Source organism: Taurulus bubalis (genome assembly GCF_910589615.1).
Source record: "Taurulus bubalis genome assembly, chromosome: 4".
Taxonomy (NCBI): domain Eukaryota; kingdom Metazoa; phylum Chordata; class Actinopteri; order Perciformes; family Cottidae; genus Taurulus; species Taurulus bubalis.
Window position 1 is genome coordinate 15128033 of NC_136592.1, and position 22591 is coordinate 15150623.

The following is a 22591-nucleotide window of genomic DNA, read 5'->3' on the forward strand; positions in this document are numbered from 1 at the left end:
AGCTGGTTTGAATTAGTTGTCTTTTTTGGCACATGCCTCATGGCGGGGCTGAGTCAGTGCATTTCTCACTGTGGAATCATGCAGTGACTGTAGTGTTGGAATATCCTCTTGAACTTAAAGGTTATTTTCATCCTTGAACATGGTTTTACAGTGTACTATTCATACTATACTCTACTATGTCTGCACAGCATATCGATGTGCTATTGGGACTGATGATCTCTTGTGATGATATCCTTTCACTTTGCTTTTCTTACTAACAGACAGCACAATTGTCTTCTGATTGGAATCCAGCTTTTCTATGCACTCAGCGCTCAGCTTGTTATTGTTCATAAAAGACAGATAAATTACTGACATGAAGCCGAGTAAGCAAATCAAGCTCGAGGCAAACTTTGATGAACTTCTTGTTTTATGTCACCACCTATAATTTATCAAAGTGGCCGGCATTTCTTGCCTTTTTTGGGGGGATAGTCAGGATGAACACATCTGTAAGAGTATTGTGTATTTTTTTTTCAACACTTAAGCACTGCTCTTTAATTAGGAGAATCACAGTATGCATCATCAACCAGCGCTGGCTGGTGCTCCATTCACTGCATACTTAGAAGATTTTCTGTTCCGTCAGTGCCTGCCTTAAACAGCTGAGTCCTTCTTTTACGTACATTATGACTGTACTGGTGGAGTTGAAAGTCATTAAACTCCCATTTGTCATATGTATGCACCACACCCCTTCACCAAATGAACCTGCAACAGAAAACACTAATGCACTTGTCATCACAGTTATAGATATGCAATCCAAAGCTGTATTATTTTAACTGATAGTACGTTTTGTCATATTAAATATATTATATTATATTAAAGGCTATAGAGCCTTTTATGGTTTTTGATCTGACTAAAAACAATCTGGAGAACAAGCGATGTTTACTGAAACCACGTAATGTCAGGACAAGGTATTCTTGTCTTATATTAAAGCGCAGGGATGGCCTTGCCTGACCTAAAGGGACGTCACGTGAGGCACCTTTGACTAATGTCAGCCTTCCAGCACTGCACTCGAGAGTTTTGGCACACAGCGAAATAATTCCTATAATTTGACTTGTTTTTCAGAGATATACCTCTGTTTTCGGTTTCAAGTTTATTTGTTAAAATAATATCTAGAGATAATAGATTTACAGAGAAAACAGAATACTTCTATTCAGGGAAATAATGGCTCAGATTCAGCAGGAAGCTTTGTTTGAGACCCTTGTAAACTTTGACTTTAGTAATTGGCTTATGTCCTGGAAGCTGTTTATTAAAGAGAACTGCCACTGTAGCGTGTTAGTGCTGTTACTAGAGGGACTTTCTGTCCATGGTATATCATGAATAACCGGAGGCTTTATTATCTCATCGAAAACCAAAAAGAAAGCTGGGTTACTGACATTATCAAAGCCATCTTTAGTAAAATGCTAACAACCCACTTAAAAAGATTGCTTCTCTTAAAGGCCAGATTCAGTCTTTTTCTGCTCAATTTATTTGTCAAAACTCAAATTTGATGAGCCCATGATTTTCCTCTCACATCTGAAGAAGTGATGGCGGCATTAAGATAATTCATGAGTGGCAGGAAGCGCAGAAAACCCTGGCATGTTTGGTGGCCTTTTTCCAAACCAATGATTCACTCTGTCAAGCTTCTCATTCCTCCTCAGATTCAGATTGAAAGAGTCTGCAACTTGTGTCTGACATGTATTTGCATGTATTTGGTTACTACGAGGGAAGATGCTGGTTTGGATTCCGTTGATTGAAACTTGAGACTGCAGCCCTGTTGTGGTACAAGGCATGACTATGAATGAGTTTCCACTGCAGATGGTTTGTTTACATTAAACCACTACTGAGGCTGCTTTAAAAGAAAATGTACAGTACTTTGTGAGACGTGTCTGAGGACTTTAGCTGAATTAGACCACATTGTCTTTGATATTAGTTTTATTAGCAGACTTGTTGCCGTTATCGTCCACTTCAGAGACTGAGATTAAATTATAAAGTCAGTCGCTCTCAAGTTTCCAAAGTTTTACTCTACTCGGGGTAAAAAGAAAAGTGCTGATCACAAGCTGAAACTCTGTGTAGTTAATTCTGAGATGTGTTAAAAGTCGTCCAGTATCTGTTTACACTTGATCATGATGTCCTCTTTCTCTAGGAGGGACGGTGCTCAGCCCTGCCCCGCAGGCACAGCATTATAACATCATCACAACCAGTCAGTGCTCATGTTACCAAATCCTAGCAGAATGATATACTTCTTTTCATTCCTCCCTCTTGTGTGACCTCGACGAGCTCCCATCAATAACAGCGTGAGAAATCTAGACATGGAAACAAAGTACGAGGCTTGTTGCTCTGCATTATTTATATCGTTGCAGTCCCAATAACATGCAAGTGACACTGGCACCGTTACAGCTCTGAAGTGAAAAGATTGTTTGTGCTTCCCGCTATCCTCTACTGTGTGTGCAGTTGTTTATCACTTAAAGGAGAAAACACGTTTATATTCATTATTACTCATATTACACATTTCACACTTCCTGTACACCATTTCTAGGGACTTTGGTCTCACTTATTGTTTTCTACATATGTCAAGGGCCATTGTGGCTGTACATTATAACCATTGACTGACACTGTCAAGGACGATCAGTATTAAGATGTTTGAAATAAGAGACCCTGTTTCTTTAGCCTTATATTTGAGGCTGCAGGCTATATATTTCTCCTTACAATCAGAACAGACTGTACAGATATTTTTACACAGTCAATTGCAGGTAAATCAACATGAAGCTTTCTGTCTTCCTCCTCTGTATGGTGTTGAGCCAAACGGGACTGCATGTTGTTTGTGGCACCACAATTTTTATTTTATATCATATTTCTTATGACCTTCAGTGTGAATTTTCAACAATTAGTTTAGAGGGAGCTTTTCTTAATTCAGTCTGGATTTACTCTTTAATCAAACTCCAGCCTCATCTGGAGTGTGTGTGTGTGTGTGTGTGTGTGTGTGTGTGTGTGTGTGTGTGTGTGTGTGTGTGTGTGTGTGTGTGTGTGTGTGTGTGTGTGTGTGTCCTTAATGAGCATCCCATACCTATGACGTCCAGACACACCTCTCATCATTGTTTACCGTCTCCCTCTACCTTGGAAAGGCTAACCATCTCGGTCAGCAGTTTCATCTGCTCTGGTCCGATTACATGCAGTGAGTGATCCTGGCCAAAGTGCAAACGTAAGCAAGAGAGACCAGGTGGAAATGCTGTTTAGAGAGTAATACCCCCTTAAGCTGCTTAGTTTAGATCAAGATTTGTTTTGGATTCCAATGAGGAGTATCGGAACAAATCTGTCAAATCAACCCACACGTTACTGGCGTGAATGTGTTTTGGAGCTATTCCCTGAACTATTTTGGCACAGTTCAGGAGTGGACAGTCTTGGTTCCCATTATAGCCATTCTATAGTAGTTTGAAATAGTGTCTTGTAGTAGCGCGAGACAGAAATAATGACTATAGGCTTGGACGGTATTAAGGTACAAAGGTATGATTTCTGCGTTTTGCTTTCCACCTGCTGAAGGGGGTTTGCCTCGAAGTTAGCAGGCTCACTTAATGTGGACTGACCTTTTTAATGTGGACCAGCTATGCTCATGTTAGTGACAAGCAGCTCCTCCTCGTCGAATACTATATACCCCGGTGACCAGTCAGGAAGGTATGAAAGTTAGCATACCATATTTTCTAAGATTGTACTCTCTTTATTTTGGTTTAGCGATGAACCTGCAGAGGTTTAAGACTTGAGATAGGTAATCTATAAAAGCATACATTTGTGTGTCTTTTGTGTTACAATAGAAAGTATGTGGTCGTCTGATAGCACAGTTATGAGCAGGGACTGAAAAGGTAGTCCTTGTGGGTTCATTCATGGAAGCTCTTGAACTTGGTTCTCTTTTATTGCAAATGTGATTCTCTGATTTGAGGACAAAGTCTCCCAGAAATGTTTGAACCTATCATCAAGGATCTACAGGACGTCACTGTTTGAGAATTATGTAACTCTGGCAAACAAAAGGAAGCTGACTCATTGTGCATGATGATAGATTGTCTATCACAATCAAGTGTTAAGTCTCTGTACGTTGATTTTCATACTGTACTGAAATGAACTGCTTGAGGGAAGGACATCTATAAAAAAAAAACGTATGGTATAATTTGGAAAATGTTTCTCAATGGCGTAAAGAATGCATGATTTGATGTTAATGGGCTAAAACAGGCAAAACCACTGGCATGGTGCTTGTAGTGTTCTGCCCCTTTGCTGCATCAAGACAAAATATTTGATCTTTTAGAATATCGTGCAGATTTGTTGAAGGTCATGTTACACTGTGATCCAAAACATGCATCAGGGAATAACTATTTTGTTATGTTAAAAACTGAGCTCAGCAAATCATGCATCATGACACATTTACCTGCTCCAAGTAAAAAATGATAGCCCCCTCAGTGCTTTTACTACGATTATGGATGCTAAGCTCAATGTTATTGACTATTTAATAATAATAAATAATGATTTCTAAATATGAATTGTTGAAGTATTAAATGTCCCTCTAATATCTGACCTGTGTGGTCAGGTGCTTGCTTATGCTGGAGAAGGTTTCTATTTGGTGACTCTTTTGTCTACATTTGGACCACATCATTATTTAAAGATAAAAATACTTTACATTCTGCAAAACCCTTTGCAAAAATGACAATGCAGGCATAAATTGGAGCATTTAGAAATGTATTTAAGGTTACCAGAACAAAACAAAAGGAATTTCATTGGACTGAGAGTCTTTTGGAAACTCTCTTCTATGACTGGAATTAGCCTTAATTTGTGCTTTAGTTTGTGACACATGTTTACCAAATTTGATTACCCCGGTGTTTGTCCTTAACTCTTTTGCCAGCAGGCTTCTCAAAACACAGTCGTTGGTGAGTACTGATGATAATTAGTGAATAACCGTCACATCTGTCTCACTGCGGTTGGCCAGTTATTCATTGCCCTTCATCCACATCTTGTTTGTCAACTATTCTAAAGAGGAAATATTACCAGCAGTGATTTATCATCATACAGTTAGTGCATCTGAGAAAAAGATGGTCTGATTAATACGTTTTTTAAGAGGACGGATTATTATTTTTACTACAAAAACATTTACTGTGTTTATTGTCAAAGCTATAATTTTTGAAATGTTTCTTTTATAATAGGAACATTTTTGGGACAGGACATTTTCAAGCCACATTGACTTTAGAAACCAGGTCAAGTTTGCTGATACATAGTGGCACTGCTAGTCTAATACGTGAGGGCTTATCAGACACGGGGTCTTTCCTAAAGCGGTCCACTCCAGGCCCAAGTCAAAGTCGTATCCTCTGAAATCCATATCCATTCAGTACATGAGCAGTAAGTCCGGCATGTAGCACTAAGAAGGCTGTGTAGTTAAGCCAGATTTAGCTTCAGAGTCTTCAACTAACACATCCTGCAGTTTGATTTAAAATGTTCTGATCTGATGATGACAAACTGGAGAATTGGCGTGGTCCTGTGCTGAAACTAATACTTCACCAGTATTTGGTTTACCTTCACCACATGTTCTCAGCTTTACATATTTATCCTCAATCATTTGCTTGTACAGAGGTTGTGCTATTTCTTCAGACTTTTGGTACGCAGTGATTAACAACTTTAGTTGCTTCTTATTTTAGAACAGAGGAATGTGTTCGTATGGCTTTTATCCAGGTTTGCCTCAGAGGGCAGAGCACAAATGTAGTCCTAACACATGGTGGACTGTGTGTAAGATCCTGGGAGCAAAAGGAGAACGGCACAGAAGGGAGAAATGAGGGGAAAAGTGCCGCTTGTGATACCGAATCAAACCCAGCCATTTCCTGTCCCCCGAGCCAGAGCTGCTCAGCACTCTCCATATATGGTAATGGTATTTTCATGGAGGGAAACCCTGGGCTTATGGATCAGGGCTGGTATTGAAATTGCTTTGTATTTAACTTCTAAGAAAAGGTCTGGTCCCATAGTTTGATTTTGAATGGTCTGGAAGTCTTTGGTTTTCAAAGGGGAAACTAATGAAGTTAAAACTATCTTCTTCTTCCATTGATAACTGTTGTCACAGTATTTGTCAAGATATTATATATTCTGATCAAACTGCCTCTGAGCACTATATATTAGTGATGTCAGACATTCGGCTCTTTAATGAGTCCATGTGTTGCCATGCTCAGGAGGGGGTGTGTGTGTGTGTGTGTGTGTGTGTGTGTGTGTGTGTGTGTGTGTGTGTGTGTGTGTGTGCGTGTGCGTGTGCGCACCACAGGTCATCAGTCACTTTTAATCTGAAACAATGGGATTTCTTATCATAACACCTATAAAATACATACAACTAATTATGTTTTTAGTTGTGTGTTGCTGTTTTTTTTAGGACAACTGGTTTGAATGGATGGACTTTGTTTGCTGCTGTTGTTATTTTTTACCTGCCTTTTTTAAGGACAAATAATTTACTGTCAATCTCCGAATCAAACATGAGGTTAACGTTCTTAATTATTCTTAATTGTCATGCTTAATGTACAATTTGAGTTTTGCTGTATATATCTTTCATCCTTGTTTTTTGTGTCTGTAAACTGCTATTATGACAAACAAATTCCCCCTTGGGGATGAATAAAGTATATATCCATCCATCCAATATGTTTGATGTACTGCTTACAATATGTTCAATTCCCTTATAGGTATTAATTAAGGTTGTATTGTATACACCATCTGCTCACTTCAGTAATATCACAGTGTTACTGTAGGTTTAAATTAATAAATAAATGTAGGAGTGAGTGAGCAGCATTGGGTTATGCTTTTCAGCCACATTACACGACTATCCCGAATTCAGTAAATCATTTAGGCAAATATCTTCATCATTTTCTAAATTGATGAAATTATGTTTAATAGTAATGTAAAGAAGCATTTTCATATTCAACAGTGCACTTAGCTGTGCAGCTACTCCCTTAGTTCACTGCTGTAAGAAATACTATTTTCTTAGTCCTCTTGCCTCACAAGGCCTGAATCTAAACTGAATAAACAATCCTTAGAGTTTTAGATGTTTACTTCCTACATCTTCAGTGTATTATCTCTCCCTTCTTGAATCTGCACACTTTCATTCCAGACATAGCAGATAGTTTAAATATAGCATCTTCAATTGTTTTCACTTGTGGCTGGGCCAGCTCTCTCTCTCTCTCTCTCTCTCTCTCTCTCTCTCTTAATGGCAGCTTTTAGAGAAAATGGTTTCATCTGTCAAAGTACTTTTAATAAGTAGGGGGCAGCTAGTAATGGCCTGAATGAAAAGAGTTAATGAGGGATACAAAGAACAGTGAAAACTGTTAAATCTACCTCTGCTTCTACCAATTTAATGTCTGTTTGTTCTGAAAGGTGGATCTCTTCTTCGTGTCTCTTCTTTAGGTTTCCCCCTGTTTCCTTTAGGAATTGTTTCCTTAACCGAATCAAGGGTTTCAAATATTGTAACTTGAACAGATTGAGATCCCTCGAAGCCAAAAATGTTAATTTGGCGTTACAAAAAACAAATTGACTTTAGGCTGGAGCAAGGTTTCTATGCACGTCTTCCTTCTCCATAATCTGAATTTGCTTCTTAAACTCCTCTCAAATGTTCCTCCCCTCCTTTCACTAATTGTCAGGAGGGGCATTTGTTCCTGAGAGTGACATCAACCTGTCGTTGTTGCTAAGGCAAGAAGGAAGTCAGCATCTCCCTATGCCACACCTAAAAAGCAGTAGAACATGTTAATGGGTGTGATCTAGAGAGAATTAATCAAGCTATAATTTGCGTTTCGCCTTCTCAGGGGGAAATATCCACTGCATTAGAGTGAAGAGCTGTGCACATTCCTCGTCATCGCCCATGCTATGACCGAGTCTGTAAAGTGTTTTTTAACTCAGCTGTTGTAAAGAATGCCCAAGAGGATATTAAAAGCTTGCTGCCCCTCCACCTTTGCCAAGTAATTTAGTGTTAATTACTAAATGCAAACTGACTTTCCACTGGTTTATTTTGTATTGTGGCGTTACTGTGTGGATCAAGGTTTAGCTCTTGGCAGTTTTTGTTTCATCGACTTAATATCTTTCTTGTTTTACTCACAGTTTTGGTGTTTTGAAGAGTGATTGTTTCCATAACTAAAGATTAGTCAGTGTAAGTTCTGACTTTTGGCATTGTATGATATTTTGTGGCCTGTAAAATATTGAAATCAGAATGACACTACAACCTCTGACACTCAGAACATAAAGTTGGAAACAGACTGCAGTTGGCGGTGTAAGTTTATTCTTGACCTTGTAAACAGCAGTTGAGAAAAGGTGAATTTAGGAGCTGTTCTTGACAATTTTACTAAACGCCACACACATCAACCGCTAGATGGATCACTAAAGTCATTAGGATTCATCCTCTGGGCGTCACGAATGTCTGTACACAATTTCATGACAATTCTACTTCTAGTTGTTGAGGTATTTCATTCTGGACCAAAGTGATGAGCTGACATCCAAAGAGCCGTTTCTCTAGCGGGATTACAAATATAAATAAATGATATGTTATTATAAGAATATATTATTTATCCTCTTCTGCTTCATCAAGTACAGTATGATGGAATTAATGTTCTTCCTCTCCAATTACCTCCTCACTAAAGAGGGAGGAAGTCAAGAGTTAACTTGTGTGTGTCTTAATGTTCTGGATGTTTTGAGTGGTTCTCCGTCCAGGAGAAAGAGACTCACTCCCAACAGCACATTGTGACCCTCATCCACAGTAGCCAGACAACACTGACTCATAGCGCATGATGAATGACCTCAGTTCTCCAGAGACTCACTCAGCTAAAACAGGAATGTAGGAACAAACCACAATGTTAGGATGTGGACAAAAGTTGGGACGGAGCATCTTTAACACTTGGACAAATAACACAAAGCACTACTGGGAATCTGACCTTGCACTATTTCAAAGTAAACACGGCTCATCGTGCTGCTGAGATTAGGAAATGTGTACACATTTGACTTTTTTTTGCTGTGCTAATAACCATTTTCCCCTTGGCTTTCATTTTTGTGATAAACCCACACTACCTCGACCTCTGAATGTGCTGCAAAGCCGCTATTCATTCACGTAGCGGTGCGTCAGTGTCACCTTGATGTCAGACTCTCGATTAGTCCACGCCGTCTCATTGTGACCTTCACAGCGAACTAACAATTGTACATTGTATGTGTTTTGTTGCAGGGGAGCCGGGGGCACTACCGGTACCACTGGCAGAGCCACAATGTCAAACTCAGCGGAGTGGATGACATGGTGCTGCTCAGCAAGATCAATGAGGACGCCATCGTGGACAACCTCAAGAAGAGATACATGGATGACTACATCTTTGTATCCTTTGCTCACAATCGCAGCTCACACCCCAGCGAGAAATAGCCGAGCCCCTGTCTCATTCCTGCTATTCCCAGAATAGCTGAATGGTCATTCATAGTGCTGTTGTAGCAGTGAGTAATAGTGTCAGTGTTGGGAGGTAACGCCTTCCTCCTGAATCTCTGCCATGTGCAGGGGGCAAAGGGCCTCTCTGTACGCACCTCCACCTAGACATTTTATCTCCCACTCCTTCACCAAAGTCGGGGTTGATCTCACTGTGGTGCAAAATGTGAACAAAATGGTGTCAGAAATCCTGGATTGCCTAAAAATGAAATCAAGTCTTTTTTTTAAATCCGAGCTTTGCTGCTGTCTTTTTTTTGAGCTGGCGTAATTTTTTGTTGTGTTGGGTATTTAAAATGGGGAGTTGTCTTTTTCATACAGTACATGGCACACATGCTAGGTTTATGTTTCAAAAGTGCAGCTGTGGCCACACACACATACGCTATTCATGACTTAAAATGACTTAATGAATGAATGAATAACCCCTTTTGAAAAGCAATGCTGAGCAGCTCATTACATAAACTTCATCCTCGCTCCGGCATCGCTCAGGAATATGAAGTTTAGTAAAATGCTGGCACTTTTCGGTTCAACGTCTCTGAGTCAGGTCTTTTGATTTGGGTCAATAAATAGCCGTAACTGTGAGGTCTCCTTGCCAAGCCTGTGGGTCACTCTAGGCCACCCACAATAGCAGCTTTATTTGCCTTGTGCTGCGTTTTGGCTTCAGGGCATAAAACCTCATAGTGTTACACGGCCGGTCTATTCTCTGTCATTTGTAAGCACTGGATACTTATTTAGCCTCGAGCCTGATCACCAAATCCTCCACTGCTGCACTGTTGCACTCTTGACGTCATGGCAGCCTTAGATTAGGTCATTTCTTTTCTATACAGTTTTATAATCTCTTTGTAAAAATGTAATACAGATGTTTTGCCATTAAGGGGTGAATGTTTTAGAATTCATACATAACTTTTGCACTTCCAATAAGAGTTGTTTTTATTTGGTGTTATTTGTTTTCTGCTGATTTGTTTGTCATCCTTGTATGATCTTTAATGTATAACCTTCTCAGACATATATTGGTCCGGTGCTCATCTCCATCAACCCTTTCAAGCAGATGCCCTACTTTGGGGAAAAAGAAGTTGAGATGTATCAAGGCGCAGTAAGTAGGATACTATATGACCTATGAACACCTTTTTAAATGGCTTATGTTGTCTGAAAGATTCAGACAGGAAAACTCCCTTCATACTGCAAAAGTACTGATATGTCTGGATGGCAACTGTGTGAAGGACAAAGGCTTTGACATGAACTGGGTAAGTTGCAGTGCGAAGTTTCCAGTGGACTGCTGCAGATGTTGATGTCAGAAACTTGACTCAACCAACGAGAAGACTTGGCAGTACCTTCACAGAACAGCCTGTTCGAGTCTGCTTCCTCTCTTGGCCTGCTGAGAGTGGGCATGTCTCCTTAAGCCAGGGACACACTCAAAGACCTCTAATATCCTAACTGACTGTGAAAACACTCAGCAACACACTTGCCAGATTTAACAGTTTGGCACATTACAGTTAAGTGCGGGTTCAGGTTTGCATAGTGTTATCAGCTCAAACTACAGAAAGTTCAGATTTGTTCAGAATTGTTTGAAACCACCATCAAGGTACCGATGTTGGAGGGCAAGGCATTTGCCAATTGTAAGATGTCTTGTTTAGTTTTATTCAGAGCAGACCTAGGCCTGTGGGGTTAATAAATATTGAATATTAGTTTGCTTCAACAAACGCCACAAAAAGACCAAATTCAGTCATGTGTTAATCCATCTCTCAATCCATCCCGATCTGCCTGTCTCTTTGAAAAGACGAGGTAATTTCCTGAAACAGCTGGTCACTGTAGTTCTTTACAAATGTTATTCAAACAGTAGTAAATAGTGCATTTGTTGAGGATTATTTTCATCTGCGGATTAACACACATTTGGGTATTTATAGCAGCATGATGCTGTTTATGCGGAATAGAGTCAAAATAAAGTACAGTGCCTATGTTCAGCATAATGCTGGGATATGTCAACCCAGTGAAGTGTATTTGGACAACAATAGAGGTCTATGACACAAAAGAATAGATATATTAAGCTTTGGCTCCACCGACAACACTAATTTTGGATTAACAACCTCTAAAGTTACAAAAGCCTGTTTGATCATCAATTTTAATTAAATTCTTTTGTCAACTCTCAGGCTCAGTATGAGAACCCTCCTCACATCTACGCTCTGGCAGATAACATGTACAGAAACATGATGATTGACAGAGAGAACCAATGTGTCATCATCAGGTAAGCCTTTGAAATTACAATCACATATCATTCCCAGCCTTTATTACACATCAAGAGCGAATCACATGTGACAAGATATTTATTGAGGGTTCATTTTATGAACTCACTGTCAGTGAGTGCCATCTCTACATGTCAGTATGAGATAGTAATCTGTACAATGTAATCTGTCAGGTACTTTTAACAAAGCGTAGCTGCTGCTGAGCCGTCTACAGGTTATGCTAATGGTTGGGAGGGGAACCGGAGAACAGAACAGGTTCCACAACATCATTCGGTACAGTTGATTGACTGAGCGTGAGAGTGACATGTTTCTTTTGGGTTTTTCCATCATATCACTTTCATCTGAAATGCAAATTAAGATTTACATTTTTTTAATTTTTTACTTCTACCCAAATATGAAAACAATGCAGTTAACAGTTGTATGTGGCCTCAGTTCAGGATGTGAGATGGGAACAAAGCAGCAGTTATATTGGCTATTTTTGAACTTCCTGCTTTAAAAAAAAGCCAACTAAACAGGAAGAACACCTGCATGGTCCTTGGCCCAGAATCGCTCTTTCTCCGGATTTAGGGAGTTTAGGTACTTTTACAGCCTGTCTGAGCTTGTCTGTGAATGTTTTGGAGCTGTAAAGCTGCGGAGAGAAAAGTGTGGTGTCATGATGGGGGCTTTATCCCACTGGCCCAGTCACCTGAGCAGTGCGGTTGCTATAGTGCTTACCTCATGATGAATGACCCCTGTTTCAGCACTTTCGCCTGTTGTTTGGACAGCCAGCAGTTGCTAGTTCAGTTTTCCACATAAAGGCACTCAGGTGGATTTTGTGATCGACTAAATCAGCAAAAAAAAGCATGGAAGTAGTTTTATGATGAACCAGGTCTCTGCAAACAAAGGCTGTTGTGGACCGCTGGCCAGGCAGTGTGGTCAACATCGGCCTGCGTTAGCGCTTTTCCACACTAAGAAAATGTGTGAATTAACCATAAGGGGAATTCACGAGGAAATGGTGGAGCAGTTTTAACTATTCTTGTGGGAATTGGGACTTTTAGTTGAGTTGATCTTGCTGCTATCTGCTTATTACAACATTTGATGACAGGGGTGAATTGGAACAGGTTGGTGTTGTCAATTTGGCACTCCCCATCAAACTATTAGATGCAATCAGAGCTGTCATTTGAGGACGAACCGTCTCGCATCGGTTCCCAGCACAGATCAGAAATAGAAGTTTGTCAACAGTTTGAGCAACGAGCCATGCTTTTCTGTCTTTAAACGTAGTCCTGTCAGTGTTGGCTGGCTTAATACCTTCTTCTTTTATTTTGTCTTATTAATGGCCGCTCACACGTTTGATGTGGAGGATCATCTTGGTCCTTGGTACTGTCCACTGACTCTTGGCTGATGGCTTTCATCCCAGTTGATTCTGTGACTGGCTTCACAGACGGCTCATGTCCTCTACTTGCGGTGTTCATAGTCTTTTGCCCAGAGCTAGTTCACCAATGTAGTATTCCCCTCAGCTGTTGCACATGAGGTCATACACCACTCCAGTCTTTTGCTCATTCCTCTCCAAGGAACTGAGGGCAGCACATCAATTATTTTAGACTAAATTCACGATCGATTGTGCTGCTTTGTAGAGGCCCACCCAACAGTTCAGACATTGTATCTTACCAACAGTCCGACGTCTTCTTGCTGCTGGTTAGACGCACAATTCTGTCAACGTGTTACTTGTCTCCATTTTAATTAATGTTTTACCCTGCTTAATCCAATATGCAAACTTTCTTTCACAAAATCTTCTGTAATAAAAAAAAATGCTTTAATAACACAAGCGCAACTATAGCGTCACACGTCCGCAGAAGTAAATTAATCAGAACCACTTTTGGTAGATTGGTTGTTTTGTTATTTCAAGTTTTGTGGACCAATTTCAAATTGAAATAGATGTCCTTGACTCCATCCTTTTCTTTTGGACTGTTGAATTGGGCCTTAAAACAGATTAACTCAGACTCCCTAATCCCAATAATCTACTTGAACATACTGTACATGCAACTAGTTCTGTAGGAATGCAGTGCACCTTTTTAGATTTAAAACTAGATCTCAGTGTGCTATCACTGTGCATCCTTTTCAAAGCTGATGCCAGACAAGATTTATGAAAGTTAATGCTTAAATATTTGTGCCTCTACAGTACATTGTTTAACTCATGTCCTTGTTTGGTTAATAGATCCCTACGGAAGTTAACAATGCCTTCAGCATTTTATAGCCACAACAATGAGACTCGCCCATATTGGGGGCTTAAAATGAGACTCCAAGTCCAGCTGCAGCTTGTGTTGAAAAAAGCTTTCCAGAGAATAACTTTTATGATGGAGCTCTGGAGGTTTTTTTCTGACATTAAAAGTAAAACAGCAACTCAGTTTATCAGTTTTTGGTTGTTAGTTGTAGCAGTAAGTGTGCAGTGAGGAAGCCCAGACAATGCTGAAGGATTTGGAAGGAGCGAGGAAGTAAAAGGGGGAGGATCATAACCATATAGAGACTGCTGTGTAATAGAGTGGCTCCCATGACTTCCTCTGGCAGCCTCTAACAGTCTGCAGCTGTGTTTCTCACAGAGGCATTACCAACCTGACTCTCTACTTTATGGCACAGAGAAGAAAAAAAACAGACTCCACCATCATTTACGGCCAAACCACATGTATCAAAAATAAATATGACACCGGCAAAGCGAATGGCAAAGGGGAAAATAGACAAGTGTTGGGTGACAGGGAACGAAAAGAGGGAAAAATCTGTGAATGAGACAAAACAGAATTAATGTCCATGCTGCTGCATTCATTTGGCCAGATGTGCTGTGACCTAACACACATTTACCTTCTGTGTTGAAATTTGCTTCTAGTTGCATGAAACACGTTTTGGTTTGTACAGTAAACAGAGTGTGTACACTTGAAAGCAGGACTTGGGATATCCCCTGTTTATTCAGCAGGTTCAGCATAACCAATGGGTTATAGGTCATCTTTGCTTAGGTGGACACAAAGATGCAGACATGACAAATTGGTCAATTGTGTTTGCTTAAAAACTATAGGTATTATTTCCCTTGTGTTAATAAAATAATGGCAGATTGTAAGAATGCGAAAACAAATGCTGTCTGTTTTTCAGTGGAGAGAGCGGAGCGGGGAAGACGGTGGCAGCCAAATATATCATGGGCTACATCTCCAGAGTGTCAGGGGGAGGACCCAAAGTACAGGTGAGAGGAGCGGTTTTTCTTTTCGTTTGAGGACGGTATGTAATAGATGCATGAGACGTTTGAGATTTTTGAGATGTTGAGCTGCATAGCTGGAATGACAATATTGGACATGCTGGAGCTGAAACTCAATGTAAAATGCATCCACACATTTTGATCTGTGCAATAACCATTCATAGTGGCAAGCTTTTCAAGGTTCTTCAAGTTGAAGAAGGTTGGAGTATGAAGATGCTGTTTCTATCATTATTATTTGTATTACTATGTATTCACTGGAGTGGAAATTCATTTTATTATGTAACATTTTCAAATAAATGTGTATCCTTCATAACACATCCTACTTCTCAAATCATTCACAAAATGCAATCTAATGTAATGGCACTGCAGACTTTTATGAAATCAAACAACCTGTTGCTTCTTCATTCCTGCATTTCTCCTTCGACCCAAATCTTCCTCTTATCATCTTCCTCTTTATACCCCATTATCAGCCCATCAGCAGCCTCTTATTCGCCCAGCCCCCTTCAGCCATCTGGCAGCCCCTCAAAACCAGCAGATGTCCAGTTCCTAAGCTCGATAAAGATCCAAAGTTTGATGAGGAAATGCCTGCACCATGATGGCAGAGGGATTTTTATATTTAATCCTTTCAGAGCTGCTTCCACCAAGGCAACGTTAGAAATCATCTCCAGCCTATAGATTACCAGTAGAGCTGGTAGTCTGAAGACATTGCATGCGTTAAGCTTGTGCAGCATTATTATTGTTTGTAGAGTTCAGAGTTGAAATTTACGGTACAGATGTACACTTTAATACTAATTATGAAAATACCTCTCTTGGTATTGTTTGTTCAAACAAATGGGGCCTTTACAGTGCGCGCGCACACACACACACACACGCACACACGCACACACGCACACACGCATGCTTCTGCCTCCACCTCTTCCAGCTCCTGTTTAGCATTGCTTCCCTTTCACATGGTTCCCTTCAGCTTTGTACACATTGTGTGGTATTCTCAGTACAGCACATGCATTCTTTTGCAATGCGTTTATGGCTTGTGTTCACATGTGTTAGAATAGTTTTGAATAGAACAAACTCTCTGACAGCAACACATCTGTCTGAGTGTTATTGTCACAAAGACTAATCACAGCAATCAAAGTTCATACATAATTAAAACATATCTTATGGATATAGACTATGTATTTAACATCTTGAGACCATGTTGAAAAGATGTTCTCACTTTTAAGTTGTTATCTCATGGATTTAGTTTTGACGCTACATTAATATATAAAGTAAAATACTTGTCAAATGAGTACGGGAAGAATCTCCTCTGCATTGGAGGAATAAAATATGATAGTTATTTATAGAGAAGCAAACAGTTCGTTTAAGTGCAGTGTTTATTATTCCTTTCATACAGGAGTAAATTTAGATACGCAAAAAAGTTATTCTGTGTACAATAGCAGAAATGGGAATAGCTCTGTCTGCTGTACTAATTTAAAACTCATGTGTTTCTGACAAGCAGATGGTTCACAGGAAAAGAAAGTGTGTGTGTGTATTTGAGTGGAAAGTTCCAAAGATGTACACACACCAGCCTGTGAGCGAGGGCATGAAGTGTGTGGTATTCCTACCTGCTGTCTGTGACATAGCTAACGGCTCATTGCATCTGTCTCCTCGCAGCACGTCAAAGACATCATCCTTCAGTCCAACCCGCTGCTAGAAGCATTCGGCAATGCCAAGACATTGAGGAACAACAACTCCAGCAGATTTGTAAGGCTTTTGTTTTTTTGTTTTTCCATTTTTTGAGAATCAGGATGGTTAGCATTGCACTGCAATTCATAACAGGTTCTTGTTGACTAATGAAAACGTATGAAAAGCCATGTAAACCTACAGGAGAAATTAAAAGCAGTTACAGTAAAATAAAAAGTTTAATTTTATAATTTTCTTCTAAGGACAGCCTATTTTATTATATATTGTTTGTATATCCAAGCTTATTTGCAGTGTAAGTTAGGACGCCTCTGGGAAACATGGACACAATTATAATGGAGTAAGCCACTCGCATGGTAAATCCTGAACGGTTTTGCTCAGATAGCTACTACTTAACCCAGAATAATTTGAGGATTCAACTTTTCTGTGGCGCACCTTTGGATCCAAGCTGAGACTTTTGAACACAAAGATTTGCAGTAAGAGCTTTTCTGTTTTACTGCATGAGGAGGCAATCCTCATGTGTGTCCTGGTTAACCAGAGCTGTGCTGTAAGGAGATTGCATTGAAAGATATACATGCAGAACCAATGAGGCACATCCTCCACTGCTTATAGAGGAACCCAATCAACAAAGGCGTAAAATTGGTATTCAAGTGAGCATACAAAGCGGTATTGTCTCATTAGTTTGGTTTGGCTCTAATGGCCCGAGATCACTACTTTTGAGGTATACTGTCTTTGAATAAATAGTGTCTCTGTTCATTTTTGGGCCATGATACATTACAAGTTTGTCTGTAGAAGAGAGCAAGGCAAAAAGCAGGTTCAAAATTGTACATAAATTTGCACGCGCTACTAGCACAAGAACAACCAGATGCCAGTATTTCAGATCGTATAGCACTGGCTTTAAACATTATTGCAGCCCACACCCATACTGAAAAAACATGCTTTGATCCATCAGGGGAAATACTTTGAGATCCAGTTCAGCTCCGGTGGCGAACCAGATGGAGGGAAAATCTCCAACTTCCTTCTGGAGAAGTCACGTGTTGTCATGAGGAATCCTGGAGAGAGGAGTTTCCATATATTCTATCAGGTGAGGTTTATTTTTCGAGCCGAAGAGTGAACGGGACACATTTGGCTTGTGAAGAGGGTCTGTGAGGGAATTTCAGGACACGTTGGGTTAGACGTGCCATTTGGCTGCAGGAAGAGGGTCCATTTGTTTTAATTGTGGATAGCTCAAGGTCCTTGGAATAGATAGTTTACCATGGGGCAGTTTTATTCACTTGCTAAGTGGTGCACAACACATAAATGTAAGCCTGGAAATATATAAAAGGGACATTACACACAGTCTTTTTGCAAGAACATGTCTGTTACGTCCACTATGCACCATTCATTTCTGCTCTGCAGGTGATCGAAGGAGCCAGTGGAGAGCAGAAGAGCAGCCTGGGAATTACAAGCCTTGATTACTACACTTACCTCAATCAGTCTGGTTCCTACAAAGTGGACGACATAAACGACAAAAGTGACTTCCAGGAGACGATGGTACGGTCAGATTCCTTCTGTTTAATGGGCAATAACTTAACACCCTCAGTGGTGTTGTGTGTGTCTATGAACCTCATGCCAGCGCTCATGTGGCTCACAGCCTTCTCTTTACATTCCTCTCACTCCCTACCAGTCCTCTTTTGTTTTCTTTTCCAACGATCTCCTCCTGGTTTTGTTTACCAGTGAGACCGCAACAGGAGTAATTAGAGGACATGAGCTAGGTATCACAGGAGTGCGTAAACCCGCACGGCAGCCCTGATTTAGCATGACCTTTTCCTTTTGCTTTTCCCAGCATGCCATGGATGTGATCGGCATCTCTGCAGAGGACCGCTCCATGGTGCTTCAGATAGTGGCCGGAGTCCTGCACCTGGGAAATATCACTTTCAAGGAAGCAGGCAACTACGCTGCTGTGGAAAGTGAAGAGTGTAAGTAGTCGTTTAATGTGGTTCACACTAATACAGGTAACAATCTAAGCTCAAATAAAACGTTTTTTGGGGAGAATTAAGGTTTGATGAACATTTAGTCGGGAGGGGATGATTTAAAATCGTCCTTTAGGTTCATTCTGACCCATTTTTGTGCGTTTTGGCAATTGCTAACTGAGATGGTGAATGTTGGCTCTGAAGCTGCTTTGAGATAAAAGCTAATGCTAGCACAGTCTCATAATGAGAATGCTGACATGCTTACATCTAGTCTCTTAGTCTACCGCCATGCTCGTGGCTCTGAGGCTGCGCTTGGGCAGAGCAGGGCTTTGAGCTAAATGCTAACTTCAGCATACTAACATGTAGGTGTAGTTCTTTTTACCATGTTCGCCATCTTAGTTTAGAGTTGAACATTGACTAATTAGTAATAACAGCTGAGGCCGATGGGAATGTCCCTAGTTTTGTAGGTATTTGGTAAAAAAAATTAAACAAATGATGAATGAAAAGTCAGGAAATCATCAGCGTTGTTTACATTCATTCTCTGGTTATGAGTGAGACTAAAGATAATAGTGCTGATGTTCAAGTTGAGACTGAATTGTGGTTCATGTCTTCTTCTTATTACATTCTTGCCCGTTGGAGGGTCTCTCCTCTTCTCAGTGTCCTCAGCTGCACTTCTCTGGTTGGTTTTGGAGGATATTTCTCCCTCACCACTTTTAAAGTCGTATTGTGTTAATGCAGGGGTGCAGACAAATGTCTGACAAAAAAATACTTGGAAAAATACTTCTCCTTCTGTCCTTTTTCCTTCTCTTGCCTCATTTTATACGTCTTTGTTTTTGTATTCATTTCCTTTACCCTGCTCCTCATGCTGCGTCTGTGTGATGCAGATGAGAGTGCCGTTGCCTGTGTACAAAGCCTTAGTCTGTTCTGCCCAGACGTAACAGCAGCGCTCCATAATCTCTGCTTTCTCTGTTTCCTCCAGTCTCACTTACTTTGTGCTTTAACTGCAGTGTGTTGCACACATGAAACTTCACCCGCCAAGTTCACTCGACTTACACTCAGCAACACGAGTCAGTGCGTCATCTGTTGTTGAAAGAAATGTTGAGACTGCTATTTTGGACATTATTTTGGCTGGTTAGGTTATTATTTAGTTAAAAGTAAGTTGATCCCGACAGTGACGCGCTTTTTTGTAAAAATTACCAATTTAAGATCTAATGCTTTTCAATAGGATAATTACTTTTGGTTTGACTTCACTTGATCCCTGACGTCACAAAATTGCATAATACATTTGCAATCTGCCCAATAAAACAGCAACATAGCGTTTTACTTTTTTTTTCTCTATGAATTAAACAAATAATCTTTAGTTATTTGTCTTGCACCACATCTGAAAAAAGATAAGCATAATCAATATTGCAGAAATGAAGCATTAAGTGCCAGAACCATTGTATAGGAGGGAGTCTGTCACTCATTACCCACCGCCTCTTTGACTAACAAATGTTCTGCAGGGGTACTTGTGTTTATATGAGCATTGTTCACATGCTGTACACAGCCTTCGTAAAAAACCTACTTATCCAATCTATACTTTTAATGCTGAACACAAAGAATGGCTTTTCCTCCTGAATGAAGCTGGCGTATGGTCAGTCACACCCTTTAGTCCCATAAGGGTAGCTACTGCAGTGGTCTGAGGCATTCCCAGACGAAGTGAGTTTGCAGGCCTGAGAGCCATTTCCTTTTCGGGGAAGTGAGTCACTGTAATAAGGCAGGGAGGGGCTCTCAGGGGAGAATATCAATGCCAGGTCGGGACATATGATCTCTGGGGTTCTCAACGCTCTTTTATTTCAAGGGTTTGCGTCAATTTTGTGGCTTTACACCACGCATTGTGCAATGTTATTGTCAGTAGAAGCTTTTCTGATTTGTGAGACTTTATCAAAGATTGATAACTGGAAAAGAAGTGCAAAAGGTGTATTGGGGCTCTGAATATGCAGTGGTTCTGTCTGCTATATGTGTGTGTGTGTGTGTGTGTGTGTGTGTGTGTGTGTGTGTGTGTGTGTGTGTGTGTGTGTGTGTGTATATATAGATCTAAATATATCATATACCAGTGCAGTCTGAAAAAAAAAAGGCAATTTAGAAAATGAGCATTTCTAATTATTTATACATGTTTCTTTATACACTCTCTTCTCCTCTCGTGTCTCGTCTGTCTTTTAACAGTTCTAGCCTTTCCTGCGTTTCTGCTTGGAATTGACCAGAACCGTCTGAAGGAGAAACTGACGAGCCGGAAGATGGACAGCAAGTGGGGAAGCACAGTGGAGTCCATTGACGTGACGCTGAATGTGGAGCAGGCCTGTTACACGCGTGACGCGCTCTCCAAAGCCCTGCATTCAAGACTGTTTGATTTCCTGGTGGAGGTATGATTACATGTTTGTACAGTATTAAAGTTCAGTTTTCATCAGTAACAAAGCTGTGATAACCTATAATGAAGATTTATTTTGTGAACACAATCCTTTGATTTCAGTCCATCAACAAAGCCATGGTGAAAGATCATCAGGAGTTTAATATCGGAGTGTTGGACATTTACGGATTTGAAATCTTCCAAGTAAGTGTTTTTGGCTTTTTCACAGGCCGACCGACACAAGGCTACTGGAATTGTACCCTGCAGCAACGAATAAATTAGATTAACAGGTATTAACTTTGAGCATCTAAACAGATTAAACACAAAGGATAAGACTAATTTATAAAGTATGTGGATTAAGTTCTATCTCCCGATTGAGACAGCAGACCTCAACAAGCTTTTCTAATCTGATTACTTGTTTGTTTAGGTTCCTTAATGAGAAGTATTGTTCATGAGATCGGACAAACTAAATGTTTTTGTATTATTTTGGTTAGCATGAGCTTTATATTTCGAATATCAAGAACAGGTACTTAGTGGATTTCTGTACTCACTTGTATTTGATTAACTGGGTTGTCTCTTCATCAGAAAAATGGATTTGAACAGTTCTGCATCAACTTTGTGAATGAGAAACTGCAGCAGATATTCATTGAGCTGACTCTGAAGGCAGAGCAGGTAAACTTCCTCCACGGTGTTCTCCTGTATTTGGTCTCCATGGTTTTCATTTGACACATGTCTCTCTTTGTAGGAGGAGTATGTGCAAGAGGGCATCAAGTGGACGCAGATTGAGTACTTCAACAACAAGATTGTCTGTGATCTCATTGAGAGCAAAGTAAATAAACCATACATTTGTAATAAAGTGCTGCAAGTCAAAATAATCAATTCATTTATCATCCAAAAAATTAACCAGCAATTATTTTCTAATTAAGTGTCCAAGTAAAATATTACATATTTTCTAGTTCCAGTTTCTTAAACGTGAGGTTATGTGTCTTATTTGATAATAAACTGCATAACTTCAGGTTTTCGATTGTCGGTTGAATAAAACAAGTGATTTGAAGATGTCACTTGGGCTTTAGGAATTTGTGATATATATATATATATATATATATTTATTAAGTAAAATAATCATTGGTTGTAGCTCTATATCGTGTGTTACAGGTGATATTTAAAACAATATATATTTATAGTTAATTCGAAAAAAGGTCAAATGTATTGCAGTATTTTGCAATTTTAACTTGATCTGTCTTGATTTTACTGTAGTAAACAAAATAAAACAAATAAACAAATCAAAATACACAAACTCAAGATTCAGATGTCTCTTGGAATGGAAAACAGGGCAAAATACAACCTTCTTGGTCAAGATAATAAGCACAGGTTTATCGGGAGCATATAAAAACACAGTATTAATATGTTTCATGAAACTTGAATATGATCTATAAAAATGAGCATCTGTTTAATTGGCTCCCAACTGACTTGCAAACTCCCGCCAAGTTGCTGCTCCGTGACTTGTAGCTTAATTTCTTCAAACGTGCAGACATGCCTCTTAATTAGATTTATCTGCCCCACTGAGAGGTCTAATCCATGAAATCTACAACAATAGAGGAGCAGGGGATCTGTATCAGTGCCTGACACTTCAGCTCTTTACAACAGACCCACTTT

At 39.9% G+C, this 22591-nt stretch overlaps 1 protein-coding gene across 1 annotated transcript in view; it reads left to right on the forward strand.

Moving 5' to 3' along the window:
• Window positions 1-9271: 9271 nt before the first annotated feature.
• The window catches only part of myo1ea (myosin IEa), a 30930-nt gene continuing 17610 nt past the window's right edge, over window positions 9272-22591 (forward strand). The window contains exons 1-12 of the mRNA XM_079216679.1: window positions 9272-9364; window positions 10467-10556; window positions 11611-11705; window positions 14821-14908; window positions 16571-16660; window positions 17550-17681; window positions 17996-18130; window positions 18423-18555; window positions 20755-20951; window positions 21059-21139; window positions 21521-21607; window positions 21681-21764. Coding sequence (XP_079072805.1) covers window positions 9287-9364; window positions 10467-10556; window positions 11611-11705; window positions 14821-14908; window positions 16571-16660; window positions 17550-17681; window positions 17996-18130; window positions 18423-18555; window positions 20755-20951; window positions 21059-21139; window positions 21521-21607; window positions 21681-21764 — 1290 coding nt within the window. The 5' untranslated portion in view covers window positions 9272-9286. The remainder of the gene's footprint in view (window positions 9365-10466; window positions 10557-11610; window positions 11706-14820; window positions 14909-16570; window positions 16661-17549; window positions 17682-17995; window positions 18131-18422; window positions 18556-20754; window positions 20952-21058; window positions 21140-21520; window positions 21608-21680; window positions 21765-22591) is intronic.